The following is a 13,397-nucleotide window of genomic DNA, read 5'->3' as shown; positions in this document are numbered from 1 at the left end:
ATGCGTGATAAGTTTCTGGTTCAGATTATGTCTTGTTTTGGTGTAGTCCTGGCTGTCCTTGAATTCAGAGATCAGCCTGCTTCTGACTAAAGGTGTGTACCACCACACCCAGCCTGAATCAGATCTTGATCCCTATGGAAGCATCCAAGTGCCCAAGGAAATACCTGCTGAGCTTGGTTAGACCTTAAGAGCAGCTTGAACAGCTTGCTGGACATGTTCAGGTTGCCCTCCTATATCCACTCTGGCCTGCTCTGCCCATGCTCCAGGAAGCTCATCTCTGGACCTCTGCATCCACCCTCTGTGTCCCCAGTAATCGGTGGGAAAGCATAAGGCAACAGAGCAGTGGGATGGGATGGTTAGCCTTTGGCTTCCTTCCTGTTGAGACTGTATCTGACTAGAGACCATGGCCTTTACTGGAGCACAGCTCTCTGCGTTCTAACAACTGTTCTTCATCTCTAAATACATATTCCTGTTAGCCAGGACACTCCCTGATTAAGCAAATACCCAAGAATAATTCATCTTCCCCCCCCTAGTACCCTAATATAACATTCAGAAAACCAAGTCCTCAAAATGGGTGAGAATATCGTGTATCTACTATTTTGAGTATCTCACATTTTATTTGATCCTTGTAACAATTCATAAAGGAGTCAGGGAATAAATAGTAACATAACTATCAGCATCGTCGTCGTACAGAGGAAGCCAGGGTCCCTGCTCAGTGGTATAGCATGAGCTTGTGAGGCAGGAGGCACCGGCTTCAGGTGAAAGCTGTTGGCAACACTAAACAGTGTCCTTGCTCTTCAGAGCTATGTATAACCTGAGCAGAGACACAAAGGTAGACTACAGCAGCCCAGGAAATACAGGCTGTTTTAGTTGTAGAATTGTGAGGAGAGTGAATGCCAGGATAAAGTAGCACTTTAAAACCTGACAGTAGCTGAGATCCCTCGGCACCAAGCAATGTGTGTTCTGTGGACTACAAACCATTAGATGGCTCAGGTCACATGTAATGCCAAGGTCTATGACAAGTAGATGAGGGAACGTGTCAACAAAAGCCTAACAAGGGTAGAGTATATACAGTATCTTATACACCAGTAACTGAAACTAGCTCCATTCGTGAGCATACACAGGCTGCAGGCACGGATTCAGTTTCCTCCCTGAAGATGATTCTAAAGCTGGAAATGTAAACACGGTTGCACAACTACCATTACGACAGGCTTTTTTGTCTTAGCAACACCTGGAAGCCTAGCTCTGCGTTCCCAAATAGAACCTGTGTAACCTCTGAGCCACTTGCTGGCACAGAACTGCATCACTGCTGTTACATGCCTTGAACCTCAGAACAACGGAAAGGGTTAGACTGCTAAGCCCTCCTGATATTAATGGACACGGGCTTCACTTCTCCCTTAAGGAAACGCTACTGTGACCTTATCTGGAAACGCAGAAGAGCCATGGTGTCTTGAAGGGCTTGGGTGCTGACACCAAGAGGCTCTGTACTTCCAAACCCGAGCCCACATGGCAACTATAAAAAATGTGAGCACCGACGCCCACCTTCCAGGCTGGTGAAGAACACAGCTGGAATTCACACAATGCCTGGCAGCCAACTAAATGGCTTTCCCAATTCCCAACAAGCCAACCAGCTGAGAAACACAAGAGGTGCATAAGGCTCCCTCCCATTAGGCCACTCAGGAGACCACTTAGTCTCGCCCAAGACCTCCATTCACAATGCTCATGGTGAGTAACCATCTTCACCTATAAGCTAGTTTCGTGCAGTTATTTAAAGACTGTACGGAACACCCATGAGGAAGGTGGGGAAAGTGACTCGTGCTGCTTGTGTCAGGAGAGCTGTGATGAGAGGGACCTGGTGTTCCTGGAGTGCAACCATGCTGTTTCTTAATCTAGGTGCTGGCTGGATTTGTGGCATCCAACTTGAGAAAGTGAACCAAGCTGGAATGTTTGACAGCTTGAGGAAGTTTCTTCAGGTCCTTTTCAGCCAGCATTTGGCTAGCTTCTCCCCACCCCACCTCCTTAGCCAAGGGTAGAATTCCATTGGTGTTTTGGCCAAGAAAAGCAGCCCCTTTTTTGACCCTACTGTACTTCTTTCTGCACTGATTTGAACAGCATGAAAAAATAGTTTTATAGGTTTTCCTGCAAGATCTCTGGAAGAGGCCAGGCGGTGGTGGCGCATGCCTTTAATCCCAGCACTTGGGAGGCAGAGGCAGGCGGATTTCTGAGTTCGAGGCCAGCCTGGTCTACAGAGTGAGTTCCAGGACAGCCAGGGCTACACAGAGAAACCCTGTCTCGAAAAGCCAAAAAATAAATAAATAAATAATCTCTGAGAAGAGCCTGCAATGGGGGGCTGGGGCAAGGCTAGAAATGTCCCCATGGCATGGTTAGCAGGACTCACACTTAAGTGTGCCCTAACAAAGGCAGACCAGGGCCTTATACAGGCACCTTTCACCTCTCTTCCTCAAGCTCTCCCTAAGTAAAAGTAGAAGAGAAGGGATATAAACAAACAATGATGGAGAAGCTGCAGACCAAAGTGTCAACAGCCACAGAGAACTGGGACATGACGAGTGGCGAGGCACCGACGTGGTGAGCACATACAGGGCCCAGCACCACAGATACATTTTCCGTTGCCTCCACAGATGACTGATACTCATCTGTTTGAAACACCGAAGCTGCAGATCAGGAGTAATGTCCAACCACACCACGACATGATGGCAGGAGGAGACCAGACCCGACAGCTGCCATGAGGCTCTAACTCAGCAGGCCAGCCACCTCTGGCCTGACTGCAGCTGCCTAGCTCTCAATGCCCCACCCCTCTGTGACAGGATTTGAAAAAGATGACAGTATGGTGAGAACTTACTGATCACTAGAATGAACTCTGAGAGCACCACTCACCCTCTCTAAGCGAAGAGTACTCACAGCAACCATAAAGTTCTGGTCCCACTTGGCCAACTAACCTGGGACATGCTAGATACTTACCTGGGAGAGGATGAGGGGTGTGGCTCCCTTGACGGGGTGCTTCCCTAGTGTGTAGGAAGGCCTGGGCTGGAACCCTAACACCACGTAAACCAGGCAGGGTGGTGCATGCCTGTGAGCTGCACACTTAGAGGGTGCAGGCGAGGATAAGAGGTTCAAGTTCAATGTGGAATACATGAAACCAGGACATGGGGAGCCGGGGGAGAATGTCACGGTTAGGAGGCTGGTTAAAACACACCCCAAGCTTAGTGTGACATACTTTTGAAGTCCCGGCTACTTGAGAAGCTGAGGCAGAAGGATGATTTGAGCTCTTGGGTTCAAGACCAGCCTAACATAAACATTTTCCATCTTAAGTGCAGGTATGTAACTGTAAATGGCCTTGTGGACATGTATCTAATAATAAATAAAAGCTCGTCCACATAAGCTGATGTGCTGTTAAACATCCCCTCCTCAGACAGGCCTCTCGTGACGTCTGCCCTGCCACCACCAGCTATGTTCTATCAACTGGAAAAGAGCAAGAAAGAGCCAACACAACCATGTTCAGCAGGAAGATCCTTTATAGTGGTGAACAGATGATACAGTTCTAGAACAGAGCCCCGGGAGGCAGAAAGGCCAGCTCTAAGAAGGACCAATCCATTCCAGGGCTAGCATCCCTGGATACACACCCCAGGAATGACTGCTCACATACTTCCCCGAGGCTCCGCCCACCCATCAGTTCAATCAATAACAATATTGTTTTAATTCTTTTTTTGGCCACTGAAGATGAACTCCACTCTGACAAGAGTTCAGCACAAGTTTTTCCAGTCATGATCGATATGATGTCCAAGCTCTTTTTGAAAACATTTGTTCACTTCATTTCTCTTGTAAGAACCAAAGAGAATTTTTTCCTTATGATCTGTTGAAATATTTATTTATATTTATATATATATATTTTTAAAAAAAAACATAACTAACAGTCCATTCTGTGCTGTTTCCCTGGAAAGTTTCTTGTGGTCACCCCTCCCCCCTAATAGACAGAGGGGTTATATGTATGGGAACAAAGAGTAAGACACTTTGAGCAATAAAAATCCTAAGAGGGAGTTCAAGGGCAGAGGGAGGAGTTGGGCTCTGACTTAGAAGCAGGGTCCCGCCTTCCAAAAAACACCTACTGAAGACAGAAGCATCAAAGAGCGGACACCCTGCTAGGAGAGACCGACTTCCTTCTGGACTCTCAACTACAGGGGCGCAGTACCTGCATTTCGACATTTTATATCTCAAGACCCTACCCGTCTGACCCTTACATATACCAGTAGCTTACACAGAAAGCCGGACCTCTGCCTTGAACAGGCCAGAACCAAGACTGCTTCAAGCAGGAGGTTCAAGCCTAGGCCGTCACTCAGGCGGCTGGGGAGCAGGAGGAAAGAGGGGCAGAAAAGGACACTGCCAAGCTCTGGGAGAAGCAGCAAAGGTGACTCTGAACCTGGCTCGCTTCAGGAGAAAGACTGACTCCCAATGCCACCTTGTCCCTGTACTAGGGACACACCAGGGTTAAGTCTTCAAAGCAGGTGCAGGCTTGACTGTTCCAAATCCTCTCTAGATGGCTAAATGGAGAGAGATATAGAGATTTATTATTTCTAACTGAAATAAATGCAACGGACTCTGGTCCATTCCACTTGACTGAGAGCCACTCTGTCCCCTCTGCCCTGGGGTGGTTCATGCCTTCGGATCCACCACCAGGCTCACCTCCACGGAGGAAAAACAGCCCAGGGATGTGAGAGGGGCACACACACCACACACCACACCAGGTGACCAGGAGGAGGGCCTACCTCAGTGAGACTTCTGTTTCTAACCCTGAGAACCTAAGGAATTGTGAAGGAGTCAGAGAGGGAACTGGGGTTAAAGGTCACCGGGCTTTTTATTGCAGTTGAAGCAGACTCGGACTGGATGGTCCCAGCCACGCGAGGGGACAGCCCTGCGGTCATGGGAGCACTCATCGCAGAAGCCCTGTCCGCAGGCTCGGCAGTGGTGCTTGGAGAGCTTGACGCTGAACTCCTTGCGGCAGCTGTGGCAGTGCAGGATCTCGTGGTCGGGCACCCAGTAGGCCGGCCTGGCAGCATCCTTCACCAGACCTACATCAGGGAAGGGACAGCAACAGTCGGGACTCTGGGACCTTGTCCCACGAGTCCCTCTGACCATTTTTGGTCTGTATCCCAACGGCACACAGAACCATTACTGTGCTGTGTTCTGTTTATTTTTATTTACGTATTTTATGAGACATACAGCAAAGAGTAGCCTCAGACTCACGGTTGCTGAGGATGACCCTGTACTTCTGATGCAGTGGATTGACCCTAGGACTTCAGGGATGTTCCCAGACACTGCCAAACAAGCCACATCTAGACCTCTGCCACAGTGTTTTGAGTGGAAGTCAGAGGCAACTCTGCACAGTCTCCTTTATTACATGGGTTCCCAGGACAGAACTCAGGCGGCCAGGCTTGCCCTGTAGCAGGTGTCTGTAACTGCTTACCGATTTCACCACCAGGCCTGAGTTCAATCTGCAGGACTCACATGGCGGAAGGAGAAAGTTGTCCTCTGACCTTCATGTGTGTGCCATGGCACACGCATGCAAGAGAGCGCCCCTCACAGGCACAATAGATAAATTATTAAAAAGACAAAAAAGATGCCAGGCTTCTTCCTCTGACTTCCGGACCTGGACCTGTGGCTGAGGTACTGCTGTTTCTCTATCCACCACACTTGAGTGATACTGCAGTGAAACTGCACTCCCTGCAATCGAAGGAACCACAAACGAGTCCAGACTCCACAGTCAGACATTCGGTCATAACGCGCCTGGGACGTAGAGCTGGCTCAGTAGATAAGAACACTTGTAGTAAACTGGGTGTGGTGGTGCCTGCCTTTATTCCTAGCACTCCAGAAGCAAAGACAAAGGCTGGCCTGAGTTCAAGCCCAGTCTCAGCTACAGAATGAATTTCAGGATAGAGAAACAAGGTTCCAAAACAAAGAAACAAACAAACAAAATGCACCTGTTGCTCTTGCAGTAAATCTTAAAAGTTTAAAACAATAGAAAAAAAAAAAAAAAAAAAAAAAAAAAAAAAAAAAAAAAAAGGAAGCAGAGGAAAGAGCAAACCCAGCCTGATGGGAGCTCAGTAAATGTTGGGAGCCGACTTTTAGCAGAAAGCGGCTATCAGCTTTGCAGCCATCTTGAGCCATATACCCTGACATGAGACTTGGATTACAATAGCCTACAACAGCTGAGAACACTCCGATAACATCTTGCTTTAGATACCCAGGACTTTCCTTGGGTGTGTGAGATTAAAGGTGTGTGAGATTAAAGGTGTGTGAGACTTAAAGGTGTGTAACTTAAGAATGTGACTTAGAAGTGTAGAGATCAGATTTAGAGACAAGACCTAAGGGCATGATTAAAGGTGTGACCAAAAGGCGTGGCTTAGAAGTGAGACATATAAAAGGCAAGAGGCAGAAGAGAGAGGAGAGAATCAGACACTTAGAGGAAATATACTCTTTAGGGAGACTCTTTAGAGAGTACAGCTAGACTTAGGACTTGGACTAGGAAGAGAGACTGAAGAAAAAACGGGATTGAAGCACACTATGTCTGGTCTCCATTCTTCGAGTCCGTCCTCACTCTCTCTCTTGCTGAACCCCGACCCAAGAACCGGAGCGGCAGCTTGGGCCAGGATACAGTGGGCGCCAAAAGCGGGGCAGCCCGGGCCTCAACATTTTGCTAGGCTGTGACAAGTAAAGGAACACTCCGTGAACAAATCCTCCCAGCAAGGGCAGCCTAGGCCCCTCCCAGGTAGCTCAGGGAGGATGTAATTTGAGCTTGAAACCAGGCAAATCCACCTATTCTAATACCATTGAGTGAAAGGCTCAAAATTTGTTTTGTGGGCTACCCTTTTCCTCTCTAGCCACTCTGATCTCCCCCTTACCCTAACACCCAAATACACCCCAGGCTCACCTGTCCTCCAGCCACTACTCGCTTCCCCAGTCTTTCTACTCCAGTTATTATAAGTATCCCTCACAACTGATGCAGAGAGGGACCTTAAATGCTGAATTACCAAAAGCTTGGCCAATGAGATGCCTCAGCAGGTACAGATAGAGACACTTGCTCCCCCCAGGCCTAATGACCTGGAAGAGGATAACTGACCCTAAAAGTTGACTTTTGACCTTCATACGCAGGCCATGACACATGCACAGAAACAAACAACATTCATGACTAAACTAATATAACAAGTTCTCTGGCATGTTTTCCTTCTCTGAGACTCCAGCTCCCCTTCCTGGATCCTAAGCAGGCTCTGTAACTGAAACAAGTTACAGAAGCACACTTCCTCTCTCTCCAAACACTAAAGCGATAGCTGTTCCTCTCTCTCCCTCCCCTCTCTGAGACAGGGTCCCAGGCTCTGTCTCTCTCTGAGACATGTAGCCCTAGCTGGCCTGAAACTTGCTGCTATGCAGACCAGACTGGCCTCAAAGTCTGCTGGAATTAAAAGCATATGCCACCTGGTTCCATATTATTTTTGTTTGTGTGTGTGTGTGTGTGTGTGTGTGTGTGTGTGTGTGTGTGTGTGTGTGCGCGCGCACGCGCGCACACATGCATCTACATATGTACATGTACACATGGAAGCCCCAAGAGAAGATCCCCTGGAGTTGGAGTTAGAGGTAGTTGTGAGCTACCCAACATGTGTGCTTGGACACGGACTTTCTCTGTGAGAGAAAGCAAGAACTACTCTTAACCACTGAGCCACTGTCCAGCCACAAAGTGTCAGCTCTTGAAACCCTGAATACCCGCATGGTTCATCTACTACCAAAGACACCATGTGGAAAGGCCCGGAGAGCACACAGGGAGGCAGAGGGATGCTCCCCTGAGCCAAGCGTAACCTATCCTCCGAAGGACCATCCAAACCCCTTCAAATGCTACCCTGCAATACTCAGACAGTAACTGCAGGCAATGACACCAGGGGAATACGCAGACTTTCTGATCACTACACGCATACTACTTTAGACAAAATAGCACGCTACTGCCTTTATGTACAGCATGGTGGAAAGGATGGCCTCCAGAAATAAAGCTGATCCAACTAAAGGATTCAGCACATAGATGCAAGTGTCTTTTCTTCACTCCTTGCTGCCAAACTCAATCCAGTAAGCAAGCAAGTCAAATGACCACTCAGGGTGCCCCCAAACCCCTCATGCTACATGCATTACACCCAATATAGGCACTGCCCAGGCCTACCTAGTGGTATGTCAATAGCTGTCACCACGGCTCCCAAGGTGTTCTGCACGGCTTCGCCCACCTTCCGGGCAATCAGTGTTCCACCTTCATCATCTGCCTGTGCCTCAGTCACATCTGTGGATAAGACAAGAGATGGCTGTTGCTCCTCAGCAGTCCTCTCATACAGGAGATCACGGGCCACACTGGAGCACTCCCAGATTCCCACAGTACCTGAAAGTGATTTGTGGGGCCAGTCTGTTGAGACCCTGAAACTGGTCTAGGCATCTCTTGTCCTTTACCTCTTTAGAACTGATCTATAACTTATTTTTAAAGTCAACCAGATTGGTTCTGGGAGCAAGACCTAAACTTTCTACAGAGAGAGGACTCAATCTAAGCTTGTCTGGCTTTCCAGAACTCATCAGCGATATGCAGATATTTTTCTCTCAGAAGCACCACTGAGCTGAGTTCAGGCCAGGCCACGTTTAATCCTGTCTCCCGAACCTCCACCTCTAGGATCAGCAGCACAGGCTTATGCTAGCTAGGAGCTCAGAGGATGACGAGCCTTAGCCAGAGGAGCAACTGCTCTCAGAAGTAGTATGGCTGGAGCAGTAAGCATCCAGGGCCCAGTACTCAGTGGGTGCAAAGAAGAGTGACGCGCTTTGCACTCTTACTTGAAGATCCTGCACCCCACATTACCTAACTGGACATTCCTGGCATCGTAGCAGTTGTCACACACACGGACAGGCGCAGGTCCCCAGCCCCGCTCAGGCACTGGCCGGGTCTTGGATGAACAGCTATCACAGAAGCCCTCACCACAGGCCCGGCAGTGATGCTTGGTGTCGTTGTCCTTGAAGGATGTTGCACACTGGTTGCAGCTCTGTTTCAAGTCCAAAACAAAAGAGAGAAGAGGCAGAGGTCCTACATGCCTGCTCGGCTGGGGGTGGACATGACCCAGGGGGCAACCACAAACTCCTGAAGGTGGGCTCCAGCTCAGTCAGGACCCAAGCTTTCTAGTAATCATAGTTCCCTGAATAAAGAAAGGAGCGGGGCAGAGTGCTTCCTGTTACAGGTGTTTGGGCAGAAACTAACTCCAGATTGTGGGCACCCTAGAGAATTGTCAATCAAGCCAAGAAATGACCTCAAAAAGACTCCTTTCTCCAGATCATGTAGCTGTGATTCTCTGATATCTAGGCAATATTACTCGGCTCTCACAGGTATGGAAATACAACCCACCACAGAGAAAATACTCACAGGACACAGAAGGCACAGGACACAGGACACAGCCTAAAGCTGCACCCTCCCAAGACTCTCAGGGATAACTCTAGGAGGGGAAAATGTTTGGGCCTCCTCCTAGAACCAGTTTAGCACCAGGCAACATGGAATAGTCAGGGTGGTCTGCATCGGGACTCATACCAGGATCTGGGAGTTGGGCCTCCAGTAGGCAGGGGCAATCTGGTCTGTTAGCCAAGAAGTCACAGCCTTAGTGGGTCCAAGGCTGAGCTCAGACACTGACTGAGCCATAAAATTCATCCCATCCAACAGACGCTGAGCGGCATTGTTGTTATCCTTCAGAAATGCATCTGTCTGCAAGGAAAATGCAGGGGCTCATTAATCCCTGAGTGTAGAGAGGAAAAGGAGAGGGATATCTGGGAACAATTCAGAATTGTAAACCACCAGGGAAGGCAGAACACAGGCAGACTGGCAATCTCCCTAGCAGCTGGCAGTATTCCACACAGCAGTCTTGCACTGATGCATTCTCTGCAGTGTGACCTGACTAACCTTGCCCCACAGTACAGAAGGTGATGCATCCTACAGGAAGCCCACACCAAGCTCTTCTGGTTCCTCTAACGTGTAAATCTCTCAGATATCTATTTCTGTAAGTATAGTAGCTATTACATTTGTATGTGAACCCTGCTGGACTGTGGACTCTAATAGTAATCTACCTTTTTCCAAGTCTCTAGCTCAATCCTGGACACACAGCACGTGCTAAAACAATGAGTGAGCAGGCAGACCCAGAGTGCGAGGTGTTCTAGCTTCAACGCTGTAGCTGACGGGCTGTTTTCTGTTTTTTTGGGGTTTTTTTTTTTTTGTTGTTGTTGTTGTTTTGTTTTTGTTTTGTTTTGTTTTGTTTTGTTTTTCAAGACAGGGTTTCTCTGTATAGCCCTGGCTGTCCTGGAACTCAATCTGTAGACTAGGCTAGACTAGGCTGGCCTCGAACTCAGAAATTCGCCTGCCTCTGCCTCCCAAGTGCTGGGATTAAAGGCATGCGCCACCACCGCCCGGCTTGACGGGCTGTTTTCATGAGACAGAAACCAAAGTCATCACTTTACTTTCTTGCTTTCCAAGGCCATCAACTCAAGGAGTTGGGCTCTAAAAAAGATAACCACACAATAGTAACAAATTTCTGATGGCCCAGAAATTCAGTGAGAAGTGGGTGAAGCTTAAAATCCTCAACCCTATGTGCCTGCGTGATCCAAGTAAACTCCAGGGTAGATGTGTAAACAGGACTGATCTAGACTGGATCTAGACTGCCTTTAAAGGCCTGTATATTTGTTCCCCCACTTGGCTCTATGAAAGGATCCTAGAAATGAAAAAGATAAGGCCCTCTGAACTCTTGATCACATTAGGGACATGCTCTTGAAGGGGACTATGGGATATTGGTCTCTTTCCTTGGATTCCTAGCCTTGAGGCAGACAGGTTTTCCTCTATCACATACTCCCATCAGGATGTACTATTTCACTATAGTCCCAAGCAACCGATTGGCTGGGACTATATTTCATGGATAGAAACCTCCAAAAATTTGAGCTGAAAGAAAACTTTCTTCTTTCTAAGCTACTGTGTGTTACAGTAACAGAAAGCTGGCTGTCACACATGACCCTGAGCCAAATGCTCTGCCCGAGTTTAGATAGCACGGCAACAGGAATTACCCTATCCAGCAAGCAGAGCAACAGACAGTAAAATAATGCCCTCTGAGAAAAGTAGTTGTATTGGATGTTATGATTCATGAGTAGTTCCAAATACGAACAGTGATTTGATTTTTATCCTGGGACAGGGCCTTTTTAATGTTGCACCAAGCTAGGCCCCAAACTCCTGGGCTCAAACCATCCTCCTGTCTCAGCCTCCCAAGGAGCTTAGAACAAAGGCACACCACCAAGAGCAACTGTGAGCAATGACTGATACAGAATCAAAGTACTAACTGTATCACCATCTCCTAAATAGATCTGGTCTTCCAAAGTGGAGAACAGTAAGAGAGGACAATAATAATCTTCTTTCTAAGCTGAGCCATGCAACACACCTGTCATTTCAGCACTTGGGAGGTGAAGCCAGGAGGACCACAAGCTTAAGGCCAGCCTGGGCAATGCAGCGAGGCTATATTTCAAAAGAAGCGGTCCACTTTTTAGAAATGGTCCACTTTTTAGAACGTAAGCAATGAAGTTCACTGCTCTGAAAGATGGCTTAGCAGGTGAGGTGTTTACTGCTAAACATGACAACATGAACCAATTCCTGGGACCCACCCACATGGTAGCAAGGGAGAACCAGCTCCCACCAGTTGTCCTCTGATCTCTACATGCATGCCACAGCATGAGCACACATGCATATACGTGCATGTCCACACATGTGCACGTACACACGTACACACGTACACACACACACACACACACACACACACTTTCCCAGAACAGAAATAGCTTTCCCACATACAGTCACAAAAACATATTCATTAATAAGAAACCATAAATTGAATAGATGTCAAAAATAAGAAAATGGTAAGTCAAACCATAGCACTAAATCAAATAAACTGTCATGAGGAAAAAGGGCAGGTAAAATATACTTGAGCAAAGACTGCTGGGGCATGCCTATAGTCTCAGCTACTCAGAAGGCTTAGTCAGGGAAATTCCTTGACTCCAGAAGCTTAAGGCCAGCCTGAGCATCATAGTGTGGCTCCATCTCTGTATAAATAAGGGAGCAGTAAGCACATCTCTAAAAATACGCATGTATGCATACGGACAATGAGTAAGCGCATACAAGATGAAGTCTTGTTTGCCAGTTGGAAATGCTAGACTAATTTCAGGTATTTCATTCAAGTCTGTGTTCCAATCATTTATGTAATGAATAAGAAGCGAAGAACGGACACAGGATGGGCTCTATAGATTATGTCTCTCTAAACTAAACCACTCACATGCTGAAATTCATGGTTGACTTTTCTACTGTAAGCAAACTCCACCTCTCCAGACACAAACACTCAATAACTGAACAGGACAAACAGCAGGAGGGAAGCGAGGGGACAGCTCTTACTCCAGGCCACACATGTACAATCTCTGTCCGCACCACCGTGTCCACAGGGTCCTGGTTCCCAAACCAGTACTGGCGGCTCCGATAGACCACACCGCAGTTAGGACACTCGATCACATACCTGCAAGGAGGCAAGGAGGCAAGTCAGCAGGGTTACTCTGCCGGGTGCTAGAAAACACGCACAACCAAACCAGACCAACAATCTGGTGTGCTACTCATACTCACCCAGACCAGGCGTACTTTGCCAGACCCATCCAGGGAGAGTCAGTGGAGGCAGATGTTTTGGGCACCACGCTGACTTCCTTGCCTCTCTCATAGCAGGCCTGAAACATGGATGACTCTGCCAGTTTACTCTAGGTACATTGGGCCCCACGACCTCCTCACACCCTCCACCCCACAAATTACCACACCAGTGAGGGGTACATGCCTTGAGTTTAGCACCTCAGAAAGAGGTTAATTTCTCTTAAGAAGCCAGTGCTCTCCATGAGAAAACACTGTACACTAGCCCAGGACCCAGAACTACGCTCTAAATTCTATTCCTGTTGCAGACAGGGAAAAAAAATCCATCTAAAGTGGTTTCCTGAGAAGCAGCTCAGCAGGAGGACAAATAAGCTGAAACAGAGCAAAGGCTCCAGAAGGAGAGAAGCACTGCCCGTCATCCCTCCGGTCATCCCTCCAGTCATCCCTTTCTTTCTGATCAATGCGGGGGTTTCTAGGGTTTCCCTGCTGCAGTGAGGAGAGGCTCAGCAGACTCACCTTGCAGGTATAAACTCGGTTGTCATACTGGTGCGAGTACCGACAGCGGCTCTTGGCTTCATGAGGCACCCCTTCCTTGCCGTGGTTCATGCTGTTCTTACAACCTGCCCTGAAGGAAGCCAAACACAAAGTGAGCGGGCTAAGAGGATAGTAT

At 48.0% G+C, this 13,397-nt stretch overlaps 1 protein-coding gene across 5 annotated transcripts in view; it reads right to left on the bottom strand.

Annotated features, from left to right (window-relative positions):
- Positions 1–3,515: 3,515 nt before the first annotated feature.
- The window catches only part of Zfyve1 (zinc finger FYVE-type containing 1), a 52,067-nt gene continuing 42,185 nt past the window's right edge, over positions 3,516–13,397 (bottom strand). For all 5 annotated transcript variants that reach the window (XM_076921746.1, XM_076921744.1, XM_076921745.1 and 2 more), the window contains 7 exons: positions 13,244–13,352; positions 12,713–12,810; positions 12,491–12,608; positions 9,608–9,778; positions 8,891–9,071; positions 8,216–8,329; positions 3,516–5,084 (listed from right to left, as the gene is read on the bottom strand). In XM_076921746.1, the coding sequence (XP_076777861.1) occupies positions 4,852–5,084; positions 8,216–8,329; positions 8,891–9,071; positions 9,608–9,778; positions 12,491–12,608; positions 12,713–12,810; positions 13,244–13,352 (1,024 nt within the window). In that variant the 3' untranslated portion in view covers positions 3,516–4,851. The remainder of the gene's footprint in view (positions 5,085–8,215; positions 8,330–8,890; positions 9,072–9,607; positions 9,779–12,490; positions 12,609–12,712; positions 12,811–13,243; positions 13,353–13,397) is intronic.

The sequence above is a fragment of the Arvicanthis niloticus genome, chromosome 23 (assembly GCF_011762505.2).
Source record: "Arvicanthis niloticus isolate mArvNil1 chromosome 23, mArvNil1.pat.X, whole genome shotgun sequence".
NCBI classification, from domain to species: Eukaryota; Metazoa; Chordata; class Mammalia; order Rodentia; family Muridae; genus Arvicanthis; species Arvicanthis niloticus.
This window is presented reverse-complemented; position numbering and strand designations above follow the sequence as displayed.